Source organism: Buteo buteo, chromosome 25, assembly GCF_964188355.1.
Source record: "Buteo buteo chromosome 25, bButBut1.hap1.1, whole genome shotgun sequence".
Classification (NCBI taxonomy): Eukaryota; Metazoa; Chordata; class Aves; order Accipitriformes; family Accipitridae; genus Buteo; species Buteo buteo.
Genome location: NC_134195.1, coordinates 6,680,070 through 6,707,019, shown reverse-complemented (window position 1 = coordinate 6,707,019; position 26,950 = coordinate 6,680,070). Strand labels below are relative to the sequence as shown.

The following is a 26,950-nucleotide window of genomic DNA, read 5'->3' as shown; positions in this document are numbered from 1 at the left end:
CTGTTCCAATGCTTGACAACCCTTGCAGTGAAGAAATTTTTCCTAATATCCAATCTAAACCTCCCCTGGTGTAACTTGAGGCTGTTTCCTCTTGTTCTATCGCTTGTTACTTGGGAGAAGAGGCTGACACTCACCTCACTGCACCCTCCTTTCAGGTAGTTGTGGAGAGCGATAAGGTCTCCCCTCAGCCTCCTCTTCTCCAGGCTGAACAGCCCCAGTTCCCTCAGCCGCTCCTCACAAGACTTGTGCTCCAGACCCCTCACCAGCTTCGTTGCTCTTCTCTGGACACGCTCCAGCACCTCCATGTCTTTCTTGTAGTGAGAGGCCCAAAACTGAACGCAGGATTTGAAGTCCAGCCTCACCAGTGCCCAGTACAGGGGGATGATCACCTCCCTGCTCCTGCTGGCCACACTATTTCTGATACAGGCCAGGAAGCCATTGGCCTTCTTGGCCACCTGAGCACACTGCTGGCTCATCTTCAGCTGGCTGTCAACCAGCAACCCCAAGTCCTTTTCTGTTGGGCAGCTTTCCAGCCCCTCTTCCCCAAGCCTGTAGTGCTGCGTGGGGTTGTTGTGACCCAAGTGCAGGACCCGGCACTTGGCCTTGTTGAACCTCATACAATTGGCCTCGGCCCATGGATCCAGCCTGTCCAGATCTCTGTGTAGAACCTTCATACCCTCCAGCAGATCAACACTCCTGTCCAGCTTGGTGTCGTCTGCAAACTTGCTGAGGGTGCACTTGATCCCCTTGTCCAGATCATTGATAGAGGTACTAAACACAGCTGGCCCCAATACTGAGCCCTGGGGAACACCACTTGTGAGCGGCCGCCAGCTGGATTTTACTCCATTCACCACAACTCTTGGGGCCTGGCCATCCAGCCAGTTTTTTACCCAACAAACAGTAGGCCCATCCACGCCATGAGCAGCCAGTTTCTCCAGGAGAATGCTGTGGGAAATGGTGTCAAAGGCTTTACTAAAGTCCAGGTAGATATCCACAGCCTTTCCCTTATCCACGAAGCGGGTCACCTGGTCATAGAAGGAGATCAGGTTGGTCAAGCAGGACCTGCCTTTCATAAACCCATGCTGACTGGGCCTGATCCCCTGGTTGTCCTGTACGTGTCACGTGATGGCATTCAAGATGATCTGCTCCATAACTTTCCCTGGTACCGAGGTCAGACTGACAGGCCTGTAGTTCCCTGGATCTTCTTTCTGGCCCTTCTTGTAGATGGGCATCACATTTGCTAACGTCCAGTCAATTGGGACCTCCTCGGTTAGCCAGGACTGCTGATAAATGATGGAAAGTGGCTTGATGAGCACCAGTGCCAGCTCCCTCAGTACCCTTGGGTGGATCCCATCTGGCCCCATGGACTTGTGTGTGTCTAAGTGGTGTAGCAGGTCACTAATCATTTCCCCTGGGATTACGGGGGCTTCATTCTGCTCCCCACCCCTGTCTTCCAGCTGAGGGGGCCGGGTACCCTGAGAGCAACCAGTCTTATAAAGACTGAGGCAAAGAAGGCATTGAGTACCTCAGCCTTTTCCTCATCCTATGTCACTATGTTTCCCTCCGCATCCAATAAAGGATGGATATTCTCCTTAGCCCTCCTTTTGTTGCTAATGTATTTATAGAAATATTTTTTATTATCTTTTATGGCAGTAGCCAGATTAAGTTCTAGTTGGGCCCTTCTCATTTTCTCCCTGCATAACCTCATGACATCCTTGTAGTCCTCCTGAGTTGCCTGCCCCTTCCTCTAAAGGTCATAAACTCTCTTTTTTTCTCCGAGTTCCAGCCAAAGCTCTCTGTTCAGCCAAGCCGGTCTTCTTCCCTGCTGGCCCATCCTTCAGCACATGGGGATGGCCTGCTGCTGTGCCTATAAGATTTCCTTCCTTCTTGAAGAATGTCCAGCCTTCCTGGACTCCTTTGCCCTTCAGGGCTGCCTCCCAAGGGACTCTGTCAACCAGCCTCCTAAACGGGCCAAAGTCTGCCCTCAGGAAGTCCAAGGCAGCAGTTCTGCTACCCCCCCTCCTTACTTCGCCAAGAGTCAAAAACTCTATCGTTTTGTGATCACTATGCCCAAGATGGCCTCCAACCATCACATCACCCCCAAGTCCTTCTCTGTTCGCAAACAACGGGTCCAGCAGGGTGCCTTCCCTAGTTGGCTCCCTCACCAGCTGTGTCATGAAGTTATCTTCCACACACTCCAGGAACCTCCTGGACTGTTTCCTCTCCGCTGTGTTGTATTACCAGCAGATGTCTTGTAAGTTGAAGTCCTCTATGAGAACAAGGGCTAGTGATTGTGAGACTTCTTCCAGCTGCGTCTAGAATATTTTGTCTGCCTCTTCATCCTGGTTGCCCGTAGCAGACTCCCACCATATCTGCCTTGTTGGCCTTCCCCCTGATTCTTACCCATAAACACTCAATCCTATCGTCACCATCATTAAGCTCTAGGCAGTCAAAACACTCCCTAACATACAGAGCTACCCTACCGCCTCTCCTTCCTTGCCTCTCCCATCTGAAGAGTTTATAGCCATCCGTTGCAGCACTCCAGTTGTGCAAGTCATCCTACAATGTTTCCGTGATGGCAACTATATCATAGTTTTCCTGCTGCACAGTGGGTTCCAGCTCCTCCTGTTTGTTACCCATGCTGCATGCACTTCAGCTGAGCTATTGATCCCGCCACCTTTTTGGGGGAAGAAGCCCTAATTCCTACGTGACCATTCTCAAGCACTTCCGTTCTTTCTAACACATCAATAACCCTTGCATCTTTGCTGTTGCATGGATCTCCATCCCCTACCTCCACTGAGATGGCAGACCAAAGGACCTCGCTAGTGTCCCTCAAACGCTGGCATGCCGCCCCCAGGCTTATCTCTAGCAAGTCTTGTTTTATCGCTTTCCCCCTTCAAATCTGGTTTAAAGCTCTTCCAATGAGCCCTGCTAACTCCTGTGTAAAAATCGTTTTCCCCCTTTGAGACACATGTACCCTGTCTGTTACCAGCAGGGCTGGTGTTGTGTAGACGAACCCATGACCAAAAACCCCAAAATTCTGCTGGTGACACCAGGCTTGGAGCCAGGTATTGATCTGCTGGCTCTTCCTGTAGAAAGAAATCTCACAAATCCTTTAGCACTGAAATAACTTTTGCTTAATCTGCATTATATTTGTATCCTGACTGCACAGCAGGGCAGGTGGGGACCGGCTGCAATGGCAGCAGCACCGTGGGCTTGCTTTAAAAGTCCTCCCGAGGAATTTCTTTCCCTTTTTGTTTGCCACAACTTGGTCTGCGAAGGCCTGTAGTGAGTTATTTAAGAGCAGTGAACGTGTTTTGACTAGTTTTTGTGAGGCACTTGGTGTGTTCTTGAGTACTCGGTAAAAAGTAATAATCGGAGAACGCGCAGGCTCCATTTCCTTAATGAATGCTGTTCTTTCCCGTGGATTAACCTGCAAGCTGAGTATGTTGCATAATGGCTTTTCTGTTGTGTGGCCCTTTCACATAATAAACACATTGGCCACAGGCTTTGGGAATGCAACTTAAATACTACCCAGGTAGCAACCAAGAGGAAATTGTGTTCATTTTGGTCCTTCTTTTGCTAAATAAATAAATAAATAAAGGGCCTGGTGACCTCTGAGGTTGGGGCTTTGTTGTTGGCAAGTCTGGTACAGAAAGGGTTGTTAGTACAGGCTTGGATTTCTGAGTCAGGCTCCAGTGCTGACAAAGCAGAAATAGTTTGAGGTCTGAAAATACTGCCTGAGTATTTGAAAATAGTTCGTGTGGACACAAAGCTGTTTACAGATCACTCGCTGGCCACGTGCCAGTTTCTCAAGGACAAGGTGGGGGTTTTTTTCCTTCAGAATCACAGATGTACTTGGCAGAGCGTCAGAAGATAAAAATGCTGGAAAGAGTCTTCTGGTTTGAGTCCTCATTTAATTAAAATACATATAACTTTATGCTAAATGTGTGGTTTGCATCTTGCAAACAAGTTGGTAAAATATTTCTTTATTTGCTGTTACCTACAGGGTCCTAGTATAAAACAGGGTCCCCGTTCTTTTTAAGAAAGCCTTCTCTTGTAGCACTCCGTCAGCATATCTGGTGCCGTAGAAGATGCATTTTAGTTTCAGCAGCTGCTGCCTAGTAAATTATGGTTCCCTAGTCCACAATGGCAAGGAGATGGGACTAACTGGAAGTGGCACTGATGGTGTTTGTAAATGCTAAAGGAAGGAGAAGCCAACCAGTGTCTGCCCTCAGTAGGAAAAGCAAAAAGCCCTAAAACACACAGTTCCAGCCCTTCTTTGTTGTGTGTTGTAGCACTGGAGGAGTATTGACAGTTGGACTGGAATTTAATTTTGTTTTTTTTATATATATATACACATATATATATATATAAAAATGTATATTTAAGAGTTCATTAACTTTTCTTCTTTACTGCTAATGTTCTGGAATTTTTTAAAGGTAGCGGATGTGAAATCTTTCATTGTAACCATGTTGAAATAAAACTCACTATGCAGCCTGACTTCCCTGCTCTGCTCGGTTGTATTGTTCCACGGGGATGGTATAAATGAAAATAGTTCTCCTTCTCCTTGCCCCTCATTAATATTAAACTGTCCAATGACAGCTTCAGATCCTCCCCACACAGTGTGTTTGTTAGCATCTTGTGGTACAGCTAGACAGAAGGTGGGACTCTCTCGGTGAGGACAGCCGAATGTGGCAGTGTGTGTGTTGGGCTTCTCCTTGTCCAGCGGGTTGAATCAACAACAGCAAACCCCAAACGTATTAAAAAGGGAAATAAAAGCAGTGGAGCCAATCATTCTCCTTTTCCCTTCCCCTCCCACCATGTCTTTTGCATTTACAATGAGGTTTTGTACCTTCCAAAATAATTCCCTCATCTCTTTAGTGTACTTGAAATTAAAGAAAAAGTTGATTTTTATTTAATAGCCCTCCTGGTGCTCTCTGGGAGGCTGCTGGATGTTTCGGGATGGTGCCTTGGGCAGCCAGGCCCCCGAAGCAGCGTAGCCGACCGTGTGCTGTCTGTATCTAGTAAATGCCGTCCGGTGAGGAACACCGTCCCCTCACTGCCTGGGGGTGGCCATCGCCTGTTTCTCGAAGCCACTGTTTTTGGCAATAGACTGAACGCAACAAGGCTGGTAGGGTGTGGATGGGCTTGGTTTTCCTTCTCTTGTGGCATATGACCTCTGACAACGTCCCCCAAGAGAGTGTGGGCTGCTGACTACACTGTTGGTGCCTGGAGGGGCAGGGACTAACTATGGTTTTGATTATTTTTTTTTCCTATTTTTTTATTTCCCCTCAAAGAAAAGTATGTCTTTTGTGGCACTTCTATGTACCCAATGCTTAAATACTTAAATTTGTCAGGGGCATCTCTCCCTTCTCTTTCAGAAGGTGCATGCCCAGCACTGAGGTGGTTTCTCAGCAGCTTCTCGGCAGTGAGCAGAGTGAAATGGGTCCAGGCTTGCCTGGGTTTGCAGAGGGCAAGGTGTAAATTGCTCCGTTCAGTCGGAAAGCTCAGATTTTGCACGTCCAGGGGTGATGAGTTAAATGTCAGGACGAATTCATTTAAAAAGCAAACAAACAAAGAGAGGCAGCCCCGGGCTCTTTTCATCCAGGCTTACTTCGATGTCACTCTGGAGAGGCGGTCAGGAGGCTCTGCCCTTTATCTGCCATCTCTCAGCTAAGGAGGCACCTGCGTTGTTTTGAAGCCCCCGTCCACCCACGCCAGGACCTCGGCGGGTCAGTTTGGGCCACGCTTGGTCCGAGGTGGAAGCAGCGTGTGGTGCGTGACGTCTCTCTGAAGTGGCACTGGGTGGTTGTGACGGTGGGGTGGTACCTGGCAAGCACAGGGCTCGCTCTGGTGACCTGCGGTGGTCCCCGGATTAATGCCAACCTGATTAATGCCAACCCTGCTGCCATGTACCCTATGGCCATGCCACCAAACCAGGCCTGTCTCTCTTTGAGTTGGTGGGCGAGATCCAGCGGAGGGTGTTTGGTGGTGAAAGTGGCTGCTGCGGTGTAAAATGAGAAGTCATCTGTATCTGTAGCCCATGCCATTTTGTATCTATAAGTATGTGTTCTATCATTTTGGTCTAAATTCTTCTCCTGATGGTCTCCATCTGGCTTGTTTTTAATTATAGTTGCCAGAAAGAAATTGTTCTGCATAAAAGAGACCATTGCAGGGGGTGCGAAGAGGCAAATCAGTGTTAGGAGGGGTGGATTTAATGACTGGTAAAGCTGTTAACTGAGGGTGAAGAACTGATCTGAATGAGAGCCGGACACAGCAGATTTTAGCTGATGTTTCCGGAGGAAGCCAAATGTACTCTGAGCCAACTGTGTCCACATGGGAGGTATGCCTCTACTCTGGTTTCATTCTTTTCTTTTGTTTTAGTTTGGGGTTTTTTTTGGTGTCTTTCAGTAGTGTCCCAACTAAATTACCTGGGTATGTTTAAAACCAGAAAAAAGTACAAGAAATAATAAGGTTAGAGGCCCTTCTCTTTTTGGAGAGGGCTGAGGGTAGAGACTCTATTATAAGAGAAAATGAGTGACGGTGTGTTTAGTGAAGCTCACTAAATCTGGGCATAGCCTGGTGGTGGCTGGAAGGATGGGGTGATGACTTTGAGGATGTTTTCCAGGCTGAGGACTCAAGCTCAGGCGTCCCTGTAGCAGAAGCATCGAATCTGGGGGAGGAAGGTCTGAGCAGCCACCTACAGAGCAGCCAGCTGATGGCTGGGGTGTCTGGTGAAGGGGCAGCACTCAGCAAGGCATCTCTTTCAAAAACTTCTCAGTGGCCTGAAGTTGAGGCCTTGTGGAAAAACACATCGCAGCCTTGCTGCCAGGGTTGCCAGCAGACCCTAAGTCATTGACCTTTCCTGCTCGGTATTTGGGAGGGAGAAGGAAGAGGGAGGGAGAAGGAAGAGGGAAATCTGTAAGCGCCACTTGATAAGGGAATGTTTTGTGCCATTTGAGCCAGGAAATGTGTAGCCTTGGGGGATCCCACTTGGCTGAATGGACTGGGATTGGCATGACTGGGTAACGAAGGGCCAGCTATAGTCTTAAACTGCGCCACTGGTAGACCTTTTACCCTAGCCTTCGCCTGCAACATCCCCTTCTTGTGCCAGCTTTTTTTCGTCTTTTGTCCAGACAAATGTCTCAGTGGCTGTGAATTGAAATGGGCATGATCACCAGGCCATGCTTAGGCAAATCTGTCAAAGGTCCTACGGGGGACTGGTGGTGTTTTCCAGGTGAAGTGGCGAGAGAGCTGTCTGCCATTGCAGTTCTCTTCTTGTCCTCTCCCATCAGACAAAAACATCTGCTGATCGGTAGGGCGAGGTGGACCGCTGGGCAGGGTGCTGGGAGTTGGCAGAGACGCCTCCTAACTCTGAGCTCTGCCGTTGACCTGTTGCGATCCTGGGAAAGTTAGATTGTGGCTTTCTGCCATGGTTTTCCCACCATCTTCCCCCCCCCTTTTCTTTCCTTTTTCCTATTTAGGCAATGAGCTGTTTGGGAGAAGGAAATGCCTCTGGTAATGTATATCCAGCATCTTTCGGAGTGGGATAGCCACCACAAAACTAGCAATCAAAGTAAAAAATCAGTGCATAGAACTCTCTTTTTCCTTACTAGGGGTAACATCTTTTCACTCTGTCCCTGGAAGTACAGGACTGATAATAACTCTGCATCTTTCATACTTCACAGAATGCAGTACTATGCATGAGTAAATTGTCATTATTGTTTCTTCAATAGACAGCTAGTGAGCGTGTGGATATCTAAAGCAGGATAGAGTGTATGTTGTTTTCTGTTTTGCTTTCCAGGCATTTGATGTCAAGAGTTAGACAGAGGGAAAACACAGAACCCTGTCCTGTCTTTGACTTAAACAGTGGGAGTCTTTAATAGCTTCTGGTTGGTTTGGGTTTAGAAATCATCTAACAGGAAGAAAGAACATTAATGTTGGCCTTTTTTTGTTCTCGTGTGTTTCTTCAGTGATTTGCCAGGCTTTTGTACTGAGGTTGTTTGCTGATTTTTATTCTAGAAGGAGGTTCCATGCCAGATAAACATTATCCCTTTTTTACAGATTTATCTCCATCACTGGAGCCTATGATTATTTAGCTTACGGAACGCTGTATCAGTAGGAACAACATTATTTTGGCTACAAATGCAACTAGGTAGACTTTTTGCTTAAGAACATTTTATATTTTCTTATTTGGTTTTAACTGGGGAGATTGCTTTCACTTTGTGCCATTCTGTCTTTTTGCCTGTTAAAAACGCGTGTTCTGTTTCCTCCGCAAGCATTACTCCCATCACTTTTCACAGGATAGGCCTAGTCTTTCTGGGGAGCAGGAAAAAATGTCTTGTAGAGTCCAAGTATTCGCAGTGCAAAGTTGGTTGGTCTGCAACTTCTTGTGTTGGCGAGCGACAAAAAGAGCTGATGGTAAACATGCGTTGGAATAATAAGGTATCATTTATTGCACTGGTGTGTGCAACCTAATAGCAGAGTATTGCTCCATGGCCTATTGCCTCAGGCTGGAAGGAGTTTAGAGTCAACTAAATGAGAAGCAAATTGAAAAGTTAATTTTGGCATGGAGGCATTGTACAGCACTACTAGGAGGTGGCACCATGGTGAGTTTTCACTTGATAGCCTGTTTAAATCTAGCCTGCTGCTTCTGTGGATGTTGTAGCAACTGAAATTTGAATTAGTAGATTATTTTTTTTTCAACTTAGTTGCTCTTCTTTCCACAACTGTCAGCATAGGTTACTGAGAGGTTGGAGAAGTTTTCCAGAGACTTAATTGTGTACAGTACACAGGATAATCCAAGCTTGCAAGTCATGAGTCACACATATTGCCTTCCTTCCTTAATGTGTGATGTTGCCCCATATTCTACTTTCATGCCATTTAGCTGGGGAGCAAGCTTCCAGAAACTGTCCCCCAAAAGGCATGTTAATACACAGGCCGGAAACTGTGTTAGTAGGAGAATTACATTACTGTGGAATACATATCTTGGATAATTTGGGGGAGGTAGGAGGTAAATGAGCTGATAATATTTCTTTTGCATTTAATTTGCATAGTTCTTTGATAACATTAAGGCGTCTTAGGGAAAAAAAGCACCATGAAAAACAGCACATAACACCACTTGCCTTTGAACCTTTCCAAAACAAAAATTTTACAGTACTAATGTGTGCAGAGGAAGAAAGAGGCAAGAAGTAGGTGTATTAACTGACTTGGCGAGTGTGGGTAGGCTTGAAATTTATAATGTTCTGCAGATCTTGGCAGTCTACCAAGGATTCCCCTTGTCCCCTCTGCTTTTCAACATGCATAAAGCCCACCAAGATGAGAAATAAACAGCATATTGCTATCAGACATGACTGGGAATATGCTTAAGTAGTGGATTCAGTTTAAGATCCAGTTAAATGCTGCAGTGTTGCTGAGTTGATGAGAAGAGCTGTAATTTAAACCCCTCCATATGTAAATGTAAATGAACTTTCTGTCATTCACATGAGAAGAAGCAGGACAAGATTTGGGGTCAGCAGGCTCAACTCCATTGACTTGCTCATCCCAACAGGCCATTTAAAAATAGAATGGTGCAGTTGCAGTCTTAAAAATATTCTTACGTTGCTTCCTTGGTAGGATAAACAAGTGCTTTAATATGAATAGATTCATGAAAAGAGGGAAAGAAAGGCGGGGAGGGTGCATAAGACATGACAAGTAGCTTGGATATTTTGGTCGATAAAATCTTAACATGGTCTAAATGAAGGGAATGTGTTGGTGGGCTTTTTTCCATGGGGCTGGGAGCCAGGCTCAGCTGACAGTGCCGATGTTTTGTTGTGGCCCCTAGCCCGAGACCTGGTAAGGGGCAAACTCTTGCTCCTGGGATGATGTAGCCTTTACTACCTGTTGCTGCTACTATGCAGTGTGACCTCTGCAGCCTCCTCAGTCTGTTGTCTCTGGAGACAGTCATCTTATGCTTAACAAGACGCATCTAGGTTGCTGTCTTCTTCATTGCATATTTCATATCCATACTTAACTTTTGGCTAGGGGACAGTTATCCTGTGATCCCCAGCCTCTGATATTTGGTATCTAGCAAGATTTTAAGAAACTGCTGTTTTCAGTTAATGTGGGTCATGTTTTGCAATCTCATGGCGTTTTTCAGATACTCGGATGGTAATTGCCGGCAATTTGCTGGGAGAAACAAAGCTGCGAGAACCTCTGCTGTGCCCTGGGGATGAGGGAGCCCGGGTCACCCCGAGAGGCCACGACTCCAGACAGCACTAAAGCAGGGGCCTCATTCTGCGAGAAAAATGCTGTCCCGCCGGAGTGTTAGCCAGCGGTGTTGCTGAGATGGTGTCTGGATGGGGCTTTAATGGTTACCACATTTATGAAGTGCCCTGGGAGTTGAATTTGAATAAATTTTAATCCCAGGAGATTGAGTTCAGAGGGTTTCTCCCATCTATGACTTCCGTAGTTCTTTCGTTGTGTTCAACCACTTTGAGATTTTGTTATTATTATTTTTAATGCAGGCACATTTTTCCAAAGCAAAAGCTGTCTATGAAAATCTGAAGATTGATTTCCGAAACAGGAATGCTTAGCCATTTCATGTTGCAAGCAAAATTATACCAGCATGCTAATAGTTTGACAAGTCTGTTCTTGAGCGGAGCTGTTAAACAGATAAACAAACAAACAAAAACTCTGCTCATGCTTATATGTTGTGCTTGCGATGTTTGCTTTTTCCCTCCCTCTAAAAATGTTTTTAGTGAAAAGCATGTGGCTTCAAAATGCCCTTTTACTTTTCTCATCTAAATCAATGTCATGCAACACCCCTCTCTCCCCCCATATATGTTGTAGATGCTTAGAATATGAATGCTCCATACATTATGAAAAGGGTATTTGGAGTAATTTTTAACAATATTCTGAAATGACCAGGGTTTAAATTTGGCCTGGGATACTGAGCAGCCCACACTTCCCACAGTCTGTAGTTCCCTTGCTTTCCAGTCCCTTAGGAGGGTTATGGGAGAAGCTTTTCCCATCCCTGCTGCAGAAACAGCAGAGCTGAACGCGAGCGATCGCCGCGCTCTGCTGTAGCTGTCGTGGCCCAGGTTCTCGTAGGGACTAGTGGAGGCACCAGCAGGATCCCGTAAAGCTGCAGGGGAAGGATGGCTGGGCTGATGCACATTAGTCATCCCGAGTGGGCCAGTCTCACAGGGAGGCATGTTGTCTTGAGAAAAGCTGTGAAGCTGAGCCCTGGGAAATTTCAGGCTTCTCTGTGGAAATAGCAAGCCCACCAGTAGTTCATAGATTTAAAAAGACTAATGGAACAAACTTTCCATAAAATATGTGGCATCCTGCGGATGTCTTGCTACTTCGCTCTTCCGTGTGCCACTTTTTCTGCTTGGAGTATGTTCTGCCACCATTTTAGCATCCCTGCTTTGCTGCAGAATGAATGGTGAACCATATTTCACTGTTTTTTAAAAAGTTTCTTCTTCATCAGTCCTTCTTAGTGCTGTGGGCTTTTTTCCTCTGAGATGTCCTTGTTCCTCTCTTATCTTTAGCATATTCTTTTTGTACCTCAAACTGTGCTTCCCAACATCCTTGGGCCTTTTAGTTCCTTCCACAGAGCTGTGGAAAATAAGGGCAGAGCTGAGAGGAGGCATTTTTGCACCTTGGTGTAAAACGTTTTCCCTTCCTCCCTTGGTGGGATGGTAAGTCTTGAGGAGAAGCCCACAGGCTTTTGTCATTAGGCAGAGGTCCAGGGTGGGAAACTGGAGTTGCATCTCTCCTGGGCTTGCTGAAAGGCTTTGGTTCAAGAAGTAGTAAGGTCAGGATGAGGTCAATCTTGGCCACTGCACACATGTTATGACCCTAACTTTGTTTCAAAATCGAAACCACCTTGAGACCAAGCTGTAAAAAGAAATGCATGCAATAAAGAGAGTTTACAGAGCCGGCAGAAGCCTGAGTACAGTAATTTATTTATAGAAAGCATGTGGATTGGTTAATAAGGGGGGAGCGCAGCACAATAAGAGTTGTTAAAGAAAGCGGAGGCTGTGAATTCTGCAGCATTTTGTCCTTTCTCATGCACCAGCAATGCCTGGCCGTTACCTCCATGAAGGGCATCATAAGGTGGGAAGGGGTCAAGATTTCTCCAAAGAGATTAGTGGTTTGGGGTGCTTCAGTTCTAGGGTGCCAGTCTCGAAAGAATCTGGAAAGAGATTAAGAAGTTAGTCCAGGAAAAAAAAAATACTGTTGATGTCCATCAGCTATAGTGGTTGCTACGTATAGGTTTCTGCCTAGGAAACTTAGAAGTTGGTGATGAGAAAGGTAAAGGAACTGTGACTTTAGTGATAAGCTTTGTTGTGGTTTTTATCATTATTTGTGATAAAAGTGAAGAAGTGTAGTGGGCATAACTCTTGTTGAAGAGCTTGACTGATTCAGAGAAGAGCCTTTGGGATAATGCTTGGGAAAGGCGTTGGGAGACCAGGCTGTTCGACTGGAAGTCTTGGGGCAGACTGCAGGGTGTTAAGTGGAGAGCTGGAAAATACCAATACTAGGACCATTTCTAAGTGCCTGTTCAGAAAAAAAAATAGACAACAGCTACTTGATATGGCCCCACCTCGTGCAAAGATACACTGGAGAGAAAAGGGGTTTTGTCAGAAGTCAGCTGAGGCGAGTTACAGCCCAGGGTGGCTGGAGAGGCGGTGGGGCTGCCTGCCTCCCTCCCAGCCCCGCGATCCGCCTCCCGCCAGCTCCGGCTCTGCTCTGACTGCGGAGCAAACCACTTTAATTTCCTGATCTGCAATCCCCCGCCCCACCCCGCAGTTTGCTTTTTCTCGGCTAACTTTCTGCCATTTTAGTGATCTCAATCAGCTTATCATATGATCCGAGTTGTGCCAGAAGGAGCTCAGTGCTCCCGGGAGAAATGTGTGACAGGAGGCTGGAGGGAGGCAGGGGAAGGAAGGGTAGGAGCTCCCTGCTGCAGGAGCTGGGATCTATTAATTCAGCTCCAGCTGTACTGAGAAACCGTACCCTTATGGTGGCGTAGCTGAAGGGAGACAACGTCTTGTTCTTGTCTAGCTATCGTGAGACAGGCAAAGAGAGCGATTGCAGGTTTTCTTCTGCATCACTTGAAGAAACTTCACTTTTTTTTTACTAGTGAAGACCAAAACAAAGAGAAATGTCCTTTTGCAACCCCCTAAGCATGCTTGCGTTTACCTAGTAATAATGTCACCCAGATACCAGGCACTGGTGCATAGACAAAAAATATGCAATATGTGGAGTTTAACTGTTCTGGCATGTTAATAAACTATCATTACTGACTATGAGCTTTGCTAAAGTAAACAGAAGGGAAGCTGTGAATGTAATCCGTCTGTGCTTAATCTTGATAATCATCCTTTTAATGTGGAGAACAAGAAATGGAGTCCAAGATTTGTATAAGAACATTTTAAAAAGAAACTTTTTTTCTTTTAGCCATCTAGAGTATTTGTTGTTTTTTCATATGAAGCATCAGAAGAGTCCAGCACAGTTGGGGCAAAACCCAGCGGCTGGAGCTCTGGTCTGAATGTTTTGCTCTGTGTATGCTGAAGGGATGGGTGAGATGCCAGTGCTGACGGTTCTCTCTTTTTTTCAGGGTCGGCATGTCAAAACAGGTCAGCTGGCAGCCATCAAAGTCATGGACGTTACTGAGGTGAGTAGAGGAACATTCTGCTTTATTAGCAATATGGGTAAAATTTAATAATGAGAGATGGCATATGTCTTGCCTCGTATTTCTGTTGAAGGGCATGGTCCTTGCTTGTGAACGTTTGCTTTCTGTTTGCAAGACCTGACCTCTTGAGCCCATCTGCCCTTTACGAGATTTCTGGGCCCTTGTGTGCCGGGGCCTCTGGCCTTCACAAATTGCTTTGACTGTTCCCAGGGTGTATTGACCACACGTAGCATTCCCTTTTCAGAAAATTCTCAGAAGAGGGGAAGAAAAAAAGTCAGATGCCCTGCTTCTCATTTTTTTCTCTTAAGTGTGGCATCTTGCTTTTACTGAAAAAGAAGGCGACTAGGCTGCTTGACGTAGAGGGCACTCATTTCCCTGGTACATTTGCAGCCTACAAAGGGTATACGTTTATTCAAAGGAATGGGTCCAATAAAGTTCCAAGAAGCCTGAAAGCAGAAACATCTGCAGGAACATTATGCAGATTGCTGGCAGAATTCAGCATTGTAAAGTAGTAGTTGTAACTGACCCAGGGGGATTTACTGTGGAGCTTTAGATGGGAAAGATGGGAAATTAGCCCAGCCAAAGAAATAAAAAAATATATGCCTATATTTGAATCCTTAGATGTCTTGCAGTTTATGCTGTTCAAAAAGCAATCAGTTTAAATTAAGTCTTCAAAACAGATCAGGAAAAGCATGGGTTTTTCCCTGTTGATTCCATTTGTATTTTATAGAGTTACAGCCACAAATTAACAAAACAGCTTCAGATTTAAAATCAAATGAGATCCTCCTGTGTGATATCTGCAACGCTTGACTGATATTGCATTTCTGAAGAGAGGTTATGCCTCTTCAAACCAAGCGTCTTTGTTTTTCTGAACTCCTCAATTTTATATAGGTATTAGGGGAAAAATTATGTTAATGCACGTGTGTTGTACAGAGCAGGGGGTCCTTGGCAAGCTGGTTCTATTAAACAAAACTCCTACAAGGGTGTTGCTGCAAAATGGTTTATATTTTTATGGGTGCGTATAAGTGCCAACAAGTAAAAATGGCCTTGGACACAAGCTCCTAGGTGAGTGGCTGGGGTGTAATGGGTAAACAGGCAGGAGAGGGAGGAAAACAAGGCAGGCTTAGGTCGACTGATAGGACTTCAGTCATATCTCTGAATCTCCTTGTGATCGATGGGCAGTGTGACTGCCACTCTCTAACTTAAGCTGTTATGTCTGCCAAGAGCTAGACATTCTTGCTTTGTAAGATGGCCTGATAAAAATCAATTTTCAGCTAGAGATTTTCAAAGGCTGCCTTCATGAGGAGACAATGCTTTTTTGCTGCAGTTAACAAGCAGACGAACCAGAGAAGAATGAAGGTGCATTGACACACAGTGAATGTTCTTTGCACAGCAAACCTTTCCATTTGTGCAGCAGTTTTTCACAGGACAGCTTGCTGGACTGTGCACAGTGAAGGCTTCTTCCATAACATTAAGATTGGCTGTACTGCACACTCCCTCTGTTTTTAATAGCATATATTAATCACAAACAGTTGTAATGGAGAGGTTGCACAGCATAAGGAAAGCAATTGAAAAATGCTGTCTGTAGTATGGCTGAGCTCATGTTGCGGGAGATGGCTTATGTTTTGAAACTTTCAGTGATTTTTGGCTGGTTTTGAAAAGCTAGTTGTATATTGGCACTGTCTATCTTTTATCTCACAAGCTCATGCTTTTTTAGGGGATGAAGGGCAGTCAGAGAAAGGAGTTTGGAGATGTTAGCCCCATGCAGCTTAAAAGTGTTGTTCCTACCATTGGACCTCGTGTGTTTTCGCTTTGAAGTAATGAGCCTGCAGAGGCTAAAAAAGTGGTGTAAATTCTTCCAAGTTGTGCTAAGCCAGCTCCACTTTTTAACACCAGGCATGGGTGATAACATTGCATGTACCATTTTCTTAGCGGCAGATGTGGCCGTAGGTTATTCCCGTCCACTCTTGCTCGCTGGTTCCTTGCCTGTTTCCCAACACTTGTGCCGGCACAACTGCCCTGGGGCCAGATGGTGACCTGGATCAGTGAACAGGCCCCAGTTCCAGGTTAAAAATACCCTCACTCCTCTCTTTCTCCTGGTTATTTATAACCTGGATCGGTTCGTTGATCTAGTTTAGCGCATGACATTACAAACAGTTGTGCCGTCGCTATGAAGAAGGTGGCATGAGATTGGAAAACAGCCGCCGACGGCCATGGGGGAGAAGGGACAGTAGCTCAAATGGACGTTGCTGTCAGAGATGGCCGAATCGTCAAGCCCCATGGCTTCAGTTCCGCAAGGGATGGTTTCATGAACGCCTCCTTTTGCTGGTGGATCGTGCAGCTCCATCCTGGTTCTAGCTCACCACAGCTCATGGGGATGGTGGGAGGAGAGAACGTGGGGACAGAAGGGGCAGTGACTGCCACCCTCAGCACTGCCCCAAAAGAAATGCTGAAGGAACCACAGCCTCAACTTTACCTTCTCTGCCTGCTTCAAGAGCTCCAGCTAGATGAACTACTCTTGTAGGCTAATGGTAACACTAACTGTGTCCGTGCCTAGGGGGAAAGAGCTTGAGTGGAAACTTCCACAAAACTGAAATTGTGAGGTTTTTGATGAGCAGCTGCTGAAGCTCTAGGTGATTTGTGCCTCTGTGTGTGTTTTACTGGCAGTGTTATGCCTTTCTGCTTAAATAGAAGCAGTGCTGTGGAGGATATCTGTTTGTCTAAGCTGCGTTGAGAACAGACACAAGACTTTGTTTCTTCTGGGATATCTCTGATCCACTGCTTGCTTTGCCAAATGCTTAACAAATTAGAAAGCCTAATGTGTTGGCACGCGCTGTGGGCACACCCCAAATTTTCAGTTTTCAAGGCCCTAATTCTGCAATTCAAACATTGCTCAGGATCAGCGAGGTTACATCAGTTCTGGGCTGTAAAGCTTTGATCACCCGAACAGGAGGGATGTCAAAGTCAGTGAAGGCTTTCCTTAAAAAGTTTGGGTTGGCATGAAGAAAACGAGGTAGTATAACTGCCGACTAGAGACGTTGGAAGAAACATTACAGCTCTGTAATGTACATGGCGCTGTGGAAATGCTCTTCATCCTTCTCAGCTTTTCTTGTGGTTTTCTCTTCAGATTTTAATTTTGAAAAGAATGGTGGTAAGGATGAGAAAAGAGGAGGTGGGCTGAAGATATCAGCTTGATCTTTGAATATATTATGACTAGTTAGTACTGCTGCCTGAAACGTTGGGGGGGTGTTGATGTGCATAAAACTTTCCTGTCTCTTCCACTTTCCTCCTCTCTAAACAAATTAAGAAAAGATCTAGAAGATTTTGTGGATCTTTATAGATCTTTACATCTACAGCACTAAAGGATCTGTAAGATGTAAAGATCTGTAAGTCTTCCTACAGAATGGTGCATATGTAGGTCCTGTTTTCACTTTCAGGGGGCGAAGCTGGAGCGCATGTAGGGTGAAAAAATTTTACTGGAGAATAGAACAAATAAAAACAAAACCCCACCAGTCCTCATCAATTAAAAGCTATTCTGTTGTTGGAATGAACCCAATGACCGTAAAAGGGGAACAATACGAGCTATCAGCGTATACATGCTTTAAAAATTATTTTCCAAAATGTACATATGTAGGATGAATCTCAGGCTGCACACATGTTGTGGGGGGGGAGGTGTTCTTTGAGAGATTCCTCTAGCCTGTCTTTAATCTTTTTATTGTAGGATCTCTGTTCCTTTTGGGGCATTGTTTTGGAGAAGGTGGTGTTCCGTCCATGTTGACCCCTTCCACTCCCTGACCATGCTGTTAGGTTTCCATGAGCTCCTTGCTGCCTACTGGTGTGCAGCACTGTAGCATACCAAGTGAGCCATGACTGATGTTATCAGATGCGACACAAGTATACTGTAAGATTTGGCAGTCACCGTTTAGTTAGAAGAATCCATTTTCTTGTGAAGCAAATAACATTTAAAACCTTAGCAAAGCTTATTTGGCAAATCTGTCTGCATCTAAGCTGTTAACTTGCATTACACCCTAAACAGATGGCTTGACTCTGCTTAACTCTTTTGGAGGTTTTCTTTGCAGCTGCATGGTTGTTTCCAGTGTCACTCCTGTGTTCCCCTTCCAGGGATGCTTTTCTCTTTGAAAGGTTTAGTAACTGATCTTGATGGAAAAACATAATCGCTTCTTTTCTGTTTGTTATAACCCCTGACGCTGCTGCTTCTTCCTCCTACCTCTTCCCACACACACTCTTGGCATCCCTTGGGAAAGTTTTCCGCATGCCTTTTTAATAGCAGCATTTCTCAGCTCTTGTGCCCAGTGTTTCATGACTTGTCCAGTCTAGTCTGTGTAAAATTATGCTAAGTAAACAACTGGATACTGTATCCTGCTGATTTATGAAAGAAGCTGGATTGCTTTTAGTGCTTGCCTGTCTTGCCCTTTCTGTATGTGCTCTGCAGAAAAATTAACAACCCCAAACCAAAACCTCCAGGCCTGCAGAGAAACGTGGCACATCTCCCGTACCTAGACAGGAAAGGTTACCCGAATTATTCATTGCCATCTTTCCGACTCTGCTGACTGCTTTTTTCTGTTGCAGTAGGCAAGTCACTTTGATTCTTGTGAGTCTGTATCTTATGGCCTATGTGGTGTTATAAACTGCGATCATGTGGATGATCTATCCATCGTCTGTAAGACATCCCAAAAGCAGTCTGCAGAAAGACTGCAGATAAATAAAAATGTGTGTGTGTTCCCACACATGCAGGCAGACAAAATGAGGGGAAAAGAAAAATACAAACCACCAGAAGTTTGCCCTAACTTTTATATGCTTTTTCTTTTTCTCATGAAAACCCAAAGGCAGTCTGTGGATTTTGATCTGTTTGGAGGGAAAAAAAATTAAAAAGTTGATGCCTCACTCTCGAATACTGGGAAATGCAGATCCTCACTGCACTGTGCAAACAAAACTGAGCCAAGCCAGTCTCGAGAAGCTAAAGATGGGCTGGCTTTTTAGTGTGGAGACATGACTGCACTGCTTCCCCTGGCTTTACCTGGCTTAGTGCAGCTGCCTGATAAAGGACTTACATACCAGTCCACGGCTGTACTTACTGCGAAGTTAGCCAAAGCAAACCTGAAGCCAGTAGAGTTACCAAAAGCCTTTGCCATGTCCCTTCCTCTTGATATGAATTGGGGAAGATGGATCAGGGACCTAAAAATCCAGATTGTTCCCATGGGGAGTACTGGCACCCTGCTTGCTTGTCCCTCAAATGTGAGGTTGCTTACTACTAGTCTGTACAAAATTTTGTAGTCTTTCGTTAAACAGTTACCTGGCAAAACAAAGAATCGTTCTGTGGAAAAGAAATAAATAGGAAAGGTATTTACATTGTGGACAGCCCTGCTGTCCGGTCTCTTCTGAAGCTGATTAACCTCTGATCTATTCGTGGTATTAGGTCAAAAACAAAGAAGAAAGGAAAAAAAGGCTGCTAGGAACTTTCTGTTACAGTTCAGGGGAAAACAGAGCTGGACAGAGTGGTCCCTTGAGCTGTAATGTCTAGTTTGGGAGGAGGTCAAAAAGAGCTGCAATAGTGTTGCAGCCAGCAGGGCAGCCTTTTTTGAGCTGCAGAGCATTTGTATAATTGACTGTTTCCCTCCTTAATTTGAGATTCTGTACCTACCTCTGCTGCATGCCCTCGCCCAGCAGCCTGGCACAGTTCCTCCCCAGCCTTTACCACGTTCCCGATGCTGGGAGGCTCAGCCCTGCAGTGCTGGCTGGTGTGGGACCGGGCTCTGCTGCAGCCCCCATCAGCTCTGCTGCCCATTTTTCTGCAAGACCCCCTGTTCGGGTCGGGCGGAGGTGGTCCTGTCCATCTTCAGGGTGAGGGCTGTGCATAGGGCCTTGCAGGGGGGCTCACGGTGTCAGACATGTCGCAAGACCCCTGTCCTTGGGTGGCAGAGCAGTGCTTAGCCTGCCAGCACATAGTCCTCAAAGAGTAGAGCGACATTTAACTCTGGAGAGCCTTTTGTCCTTACAGCCATACAAGGAGCAGTGACTTTATCTCCCAGCAAGGAAAATGCATCTAACACCCGGCCTGAGTCAGATCTGCGATTTTTGGATGTGATTCAAGAAACTTTCCTGGAGCAGTGCTGGCACCAGTTTGGATAAAGGGCAAACTTTCACTCTTCATCCAAGTCCTGGGGGTGGTTAGCAAGACTGTCAGGCTGGAAAAGCTTATTTGGGAAGGGGAGGATGTCAGGTTTGATGCGGCTGTAAGAGGGAGGTTGAATAGGGAGCTCCACGTGCGGTTTGAGGTCAGGGCAGAAAGTCGTGGCTGTTACCAAGCGGCTTTGGAAATAATATGCAATATGGGTTGACTGGAGAGAGCTGGTGTCAAGCACCACAGCTCTGTGTTGCTATGTCCCAGCAAAGAGCAACTTCACGCTGATACTGTGTGGTTGGGGGAAAATTGGCAACGAGGAGAGAAAAAAAGAGATGTAAAACATTCATACATCCTTGTTTCTCTGTCTGCTTTTTTCAGCATATGGTTTCTTCTTAGTGCAAGATTTCCACCTGAATGGAAGACTGTTTGCATGCACAGCCTATTGTCAGTTGTCCTTGCGGGTGTAGCTCTCTATATATTTTAACATGCTTGTTTTGGAACCTGACTGTTTCAAGGCTTGAAGAAACAGATGTTTTCCTTTTGCCATGAAGATCCTTGAGGGCACCATTGCTGCTTCACCAGCATTTATTATCTGTCAACAGCAAAAGAGCTTTGACTGTGAAGGCTTCGTGATGCTCGTTTAGTAGTATTCCTGTTGCATGGCTTTTCAGCTGAGGCCAGGAGATGGCTTCATACTCAAGGCTGATCGTGGATCACTGTGTTAAGAAAGTGCAAAGAAAGCTGTGTTGCCTCTGCCTTCTCCTCATCTGTGTGCTTATGCCGGGTTTGATGGGCAACATTTTTGTCCTGTTTAGCAGAAAATGTTTTGCCAGTGCTCTGTAAATTGTAATGCAGTTTAGATTACACAAGCTGAATTTATGGCCACATAAAGGGAACTTTGCTGTAGTTTGGAGTGCAGAGGAATGTCCTTGTTTTAGGGAGGCAGCTTTAAAATTTTACCTACCTGGCTGTAAGAGAACCAGGTAACACTCCACTGTAGCATAACAGATGATGCTCAGGATATGCTCCTGAGCTGTGGCACTGAGATCTGTTACTGCTCGTCAGTATGCGAAAGCACATGTTTAATACTGGAGCATAATGGAAACTAGAAGGCTGTGTAGGCTATACCTGACTTCCATTGGTGGAAGGACAGGATTGCATATTAAAAAGATTTCTCTGCAAGTCTTGAGCTCTTTGGACAAGTCTGGACTTTTTCTTTAAAAATTTCTTTCCTTTGGTCTGATGGTGCAACTGCATTGACACACTCAGAAGGAAAGGATAAGTCATCTAGGTGAGCTACTGACGTCTGTTACCATTGTTGTAATGAGTAAGACAGGTGCTTGAATTTCAGCTTTTGGGCATTGTTTATCAGTCCAAATGGGCAATAGTTACGCATTTAACTGTAATCCTGTGCCTATTTTTCTTCAGTCCTTAGACTTGGTACCTGCAGTCATCTGGAGGCCTGCTGTTAGCAATGTGATTTCATATGTATATGAATGACTGCGAGCGTCTTTAGGGAAATCTGCACTCTAATACTAACAGTGGTGAAGGCTCAGTGTGGGTAGTGTGCTGATGCTTTCACAATCGTGATATTTAACCTACTGGTCATAGCTGCACCGACGCAAATTTGAGCAATAATAGCAGGCGCAAGTTCTAGTGATGGAGCATTTCTTCTGAGCTGAGCGGAGTGTTTGTGCCTTCCTGAGTGCTGAGCTCTGTTTGTTCGAGCTGTCTGAGGAGACTGGAGTTCTGTTGGGAAACATAAACGTTTGTGTGCAGGTAATAGCAAAAAGTATGGGGCTGTATTTTGTATCATTTCTGTCGGACACAGAGCACAGCTCAATTTACCCCTGGTGAATCAGACATACCATCTACTCAAGGAAAACAAGGCAACCCTGTCAATACAGTGTTAGAGCATGTGTGCTCTTGCCAGTTTGGGCAGAGTAAAACCAACGAGGATTGTGACAGAGCATTGTGCTTTCATTTTAGCAAGTATCTAGGCTGAACCCAGGTCTGCAGTTGTATTCCTCCTGCCTGAAGAGGCAAGAAAGAGTTCCCAGGTCCAGTATGAGCTGCTGTCTTTCAGAGGTGCACTTTAAAATCTGGCTTGGGCATTAGGATCAAAGACAGGAGAATTAATTTTCTGTTTATGTTAAAGGGGATATATCTGCTTGAAATGTAATCATTCTTGACTGTGTTTAATTGTAGTTTCATAAACCGCACCTGCCTGTGGGCTACTCCTGTTTTTGCTGCAACATTCCGTATTTTTATCTTGACTTCCTAAGGAAATGAGGCTTCTTGGTGATAGTGCATGTGTCCTGCCTTCTTTTCCACCAAATACCTTTTGGATCTGCTGGCCAACTTTGGCCAAGTTTAATGAGGAGGAGAAATTCCAAAGATACAAAGTCCCAACAAGTTATGTGCAAACTGGCAGGCTGTGCGGAGAAGGGAGAGGCTGAAATTTATAGCCTCTGCTTTGGGAATGGTAGGCAGACCTTGGCCACTGTCCGTTATCAGTCAGCTGGCCACTGTTTTGCAGTAAATGAGGAGGGGGAAGTAGATTAGTCTGTTTTTTGGTTTTGTTTTGTTTTGTTTTTAAAGAAAAAGTTCTGATGCTTGACTTTCAAGTGAGTGCTGCAGCTATAGGAATGTGTGCGTGGTAGCACATGCAAACTACTTCTAAGCATTTTAAAATCTCCCTCTGGTTCTTTCTTTAGTTTACAGGTCCACAAATAGTATTGTACATTTGAGATTATCCTGCATGATCTCTCTCTGCCTCTTTCTCTTTCTTAAGATGTGCCTATGTCTATATAAATATAAAATAACAACGTTATTCACCAACATTTAATGAGACAAAAATGTTTGCTCTAAGTCCCTCGACTGTGCTCCTTTTGCAACACACAGCTTGAGTGATTGCATAGGGAGTTGTTGGCTAAAATACAGTCTTAAAGCCCAGCTCCTAAATCTAGAGATTATGGCCGCAAGTGCTAATGCTCAAGGACTTGGGAATTCATTGTACTCTAAGCTGACTTGTAACCACGACGAACACTCCCCTTGTGCCTAACAGGAAAGCGTTCTTCTCCCCCTGTGCCCAATCTCTTAAATATGCAATGGGAAGCACATGGCTGAGCTAAGTGTTAAAAGAGCCTTGAAGATGCTGTGCAAACTAGTGCAGTTGATCAGTGTAGGAGAAGATGCTGCCTGTCTCCTGAGCCTAGAAGCATCTCAAGTCCTTTCCAGCAAGGGGCCTGTGTACATTCCTCTAGATAGGTTTAATCCAAAAGGGATTAAAGCCCACTGAATGTGCTTTGTGTAGCCTCTCTGGCAGAGAACATTTTCTACCACTAAATAAAAGTGCAAAGGTGTTGTCATTAAATTGCAAAGATTGGTGCTTCATAATAAGCACAGTTTAGTTTTGCTCTCCTGTCCTTTCTGTCTCTCTTAGTAAGACCCTGCTTCAAGCATGATTAGACAGATGGAAGTCTGGCCAAGGAGGCATCTTTTTGTTCTGATGATTCCCTGTTGATTTTTTTCATGTCAGGCTTTATTTCTCAAATGTTTTGATCTGAAAGGTGTGTCTGTGAGAAGTGAGCGAGTTAGCAGCAGAAGCAGCTACTGTTCCTGCGTGGAGGGCAAGCACATTGGTGTTGTGTTTTGCCTCGCGTCCACCAGGTAAAATGGTAGTTTCTTTACCCAGCACATCACTGGTGCAAAAGGCGTGGTGAGAATTCAACAGCCTGCTTGGTTTTGCACCTAGTTCTGCAGTATGGTGGGGGCCTTCACAAGTGTCCCTCTCTCTGCCTAGTGGAGGGGTCAGTTCCAGAAATGAACTTTCAGTTTTTTGCATGTTGGTTGGTGTATGAGGTGTTTCTGCAGTGTTTCACCAGAGCAGGGATATTTTCCACTGTAGCTCCTTCTCCCTGAACTGAATTTTAGTGTTTGATTCTAGAGCTGGTAAGAACTAAGTGGAAATCTTAGTGTAAATGCAGCAGCCCACAGACCTTCAGATAGCTGTTACCGGCCTGGCAAAACACCTTGGCTCTGCGTCCAAGAGCAAGAAAGGAGAGTGTCCATGATTCCTGAAAATCATTTTCTTATGTGGAATATTTTACCGAATGGAAATGTAATTGGACAAAGAGACCACAGGCAGCAGGGAGAGCGAGCATCCCTGTGGCTGGCTGCTTGGCTCCCCTTGCACTAACCTGTCCTCCCGGCTAGGGCTGCGGGCGGCCAGGCAGCCGTGAGTCACTGCTGTGGAAACAGTGATGCAGAGGCAGCACCATTAAGGAGGGTTTTATTTGTCTCTTGCATATTTTACCTCGGCGGCCTTTTCTCTAGCATTTATTGGCGTTTCCTCTCTTTGAGCCTGGGAGACAAACCCGTTTTTATAAATGAGTTAGTTGTTTTTCTCGCTGAATTTTTCTTTTTGCTTCTCTGGCTATGCCCCTTTGCAACAATTTGTTCAAATGTAAAGCCTTGAGTCAATTATAAAATGATAGAGTTGCACTGATTTATAGATCAGAGGGGGCTCCATCGTCAAACAAGTCTCCACTCAAATTTGAGTCCCCAAGGGTGATGTTGGTTCCTGTCTGAGAATTGCTGCTTCTCCTCAATTCTGGTTAAAAGAGTTTGGGAAATGTACCTAGCCTAGTCTTGACTCTAACAATTGGCAACACCAATTGTTAGAGTTTGCACTGTTCTTGTAAAAATGGATGGATCAGCATGTAAATGCAAACATGTTCTCTTTCCCATGCCTACAAATGAAAACAAACAAATAAACACGCATATAAATTCAGGAGAGGAGTTCTCCCACTGGCAGGAAAGAAAGGAGGTGGCATCCTGTTGTGATAGCAGTGCTTCTTCATGATATAGGTGTCTACAGGTTTTCCCTATTTTCTATTTACTTCTCCCTTGAGATGTGGTTTTACAGTACAGCAAAGCCAATTTGATGTCTGGCTGCTACTGCAGGGGCAGCCCTGCCTCTCTTCCTCCCCTTTCCCAACGGCGCTTGTACCAGCATCTCTCTGGTCCCATCCTTCAGAGTGCTTTGCTGGCAAAGAAGTATTTTCTTTTTTTTTTTTTTTTTTTAATTCAGATTAGCTTTCTACTGTTTTTGCCCCAGCAAAAGCTGGCAGGGGGGTGGGGGAGAGGGGCCAGGCAGGGCAAGGAGTGGGAGAGGCCTGGCCCACATCATCATCATCATCATCATCATCATCATCATCATCATCATCATCATCGCCTCCTCAGGGTTAGAGCCGTGAGGCTGCCTGGGGAACCGCACCCCCGCAGCCATCCCTTTGGGGCATGAACCCTGGAGGAAGGCCAGCTGCGATGCTTTTCCGACAGCCTGGCCACATCTTCCTCGGCCACCTGCGATGGCCACTGCGGGACTGTTTGTAGTGCCCCACACCTGCAGATTTAGAAATAAAGAACGGAGTGTAAAGGTCTTCTGCAGGGATTCCCCCACCCTCTGATTCTTTCCACTGTGCAGCAGGCTATTTTTAGTCTGCTTGCTTGCCTCAGAAATTACTTCACTTTCTGCTTTGGACCATTTCCATAACATTTGTTGTGATTCTGAATTCCAGTGTTCAGGATAATGTCAGAGCACTGAATCGCTGGGTGGCGAGCTCGGTTCCAACGGTGGAGGCAAAAAACCTGTGCTGAGGATGTGTGATGCCAGCTGCCCCTCATCTAGTGACCCGCGGGAGACTGGCTTAGGTGAACCACATCTTGGACCGTGCCCCGTATTTGCAGGCAGAGAACCTTGCTAATCCTGAGTTTAATGGTGCTTTGGTTAGTGAATGGCAAAAGAAAACAACCCTTTAGTGGGCTAATCCAGGTAGCCAAAGTAGATCTGCCTCTGAAAGACATCTGTTTGCTTTAAGTGAAGTCCGGAATCAAAAGCCCAGCCTGCCCTTGCCCTGTGTGCTTGTGTGGTACCGTTGCTAACTCACTGGATATCACTCTTTCTTCCTCCAAATATTACTTAGGTATGATTTAAGTCAGCAGTTTCTTTGGCAATGAAGTGGTCTTAAGATACATAAGGTGTTAGAGCAGACTTTACTGTGGGAAACAATGCTTATTTTAACATTGTTGCATATGATGCATGTAATGATTTACCATTTTGAGACATAAGTAATATATAGCTAGTTCTGTAATACGTGAATTTCATACAGCTAGTTGATAAAGCAGAAGAATGCAAATCAGTGGCTTGGGCAGAGTGTTGTAGTTTCATAGGAAAGACCTTCCAACACAGTAGCATCCCTGAGGTAGTGCTGGATATGGAGAGGTCGAAGACTGGCTGGCAGTTAAAAAGAGTTTTTCTTAGAAAAAAATGAAGATGTTTCTTCTACTGGTCTTCTCTGCAGCTCCATAATGCATGGAATCTCAAGTATTCAGGAGCTGTATATTCGGTGGACAGCAGAGATTGTGCCTATTGCTAAGGCACAATATAGATCAAAAAGTTGGATTTCAGTGTTTGAGATTGAAAAAAACCCAAAAAAACAAAAAACCAACGTGATATTTAGTATCAAGCCTACATTCTTGTGAATTTCCCACAATTTTTTTCCTGTGTCTTGATTAAGATCCGCTCATGATAGATTGATGCCTGTTTTGGATTAGGGGTGTAATCCATGATTGTTCACAAAATACCCATATTCATCAGCCTTTGGAGGACAAATAGCTACTTAGAGTGTGGATAAACAGTCGCCAAAGCTCTGCTTAGCAGGGCTCCACGAGCTGTTACGTGCTCCTTGAGATACGGCCATCTAGACCTGCCACAGCTGATGAGCAGTCATCTCTTGTGCAAGGGTTTGTCTAAATTTTTCCTCCTGGTTGCACTCAAAGCAGGTACTTCTGTGAGTGCTGTGCTCTTGGCCATCACTAGAGGGCTTCAGAGCAAGAAACCTTCTTGCCTTCCACATGATGTCAAAAGCCAGAAGTTTCTTCTGAAACCTGATACGCAGCAACATAACAGAGACCTTTGAGTTATGCTATTAGGAGCTTACTGGTGTTTAGCATTTTTTTTGCATCTTCCATTCAGAGAACTTGTTTCATCCGTATTTTTTTTTTCCTTTTTAACCTTCTCTTTTCATCTTCTTTACAAGATGAATGGTAAAATA

At 45.2% G+C, this 26,950-nt stretch overlaps 1 protein-coding gene across 9 annotated transcripts in view; it reads left to right on the top strand.

Moving 5' to 3' along the window:
- MAP4K4 (mitogen-activated protein kinase kinase kinase kinase 4) overlaps nucleotides 1-26,950 on the top strand; it is a 182,545-nt gene that overhangs the window by 78,916 nt on the left and 76,679 nt on the right. For all 9 annotated transcript variants that reach the window (XM_075057469.1, XM_075057464.1, XM_075057466.1 and 6 more), the window contains exon 3: nucleotides 13,610-13,666. In XM_075057469.1, coding sequence (XP_074913570.1) covers nucleotides 13,610-13,666 — 57 coding nt within the window. The remainder of the gene's footprint in view (nucleotides 1-13,609; nucleotides 13,667-26,950) is intronic.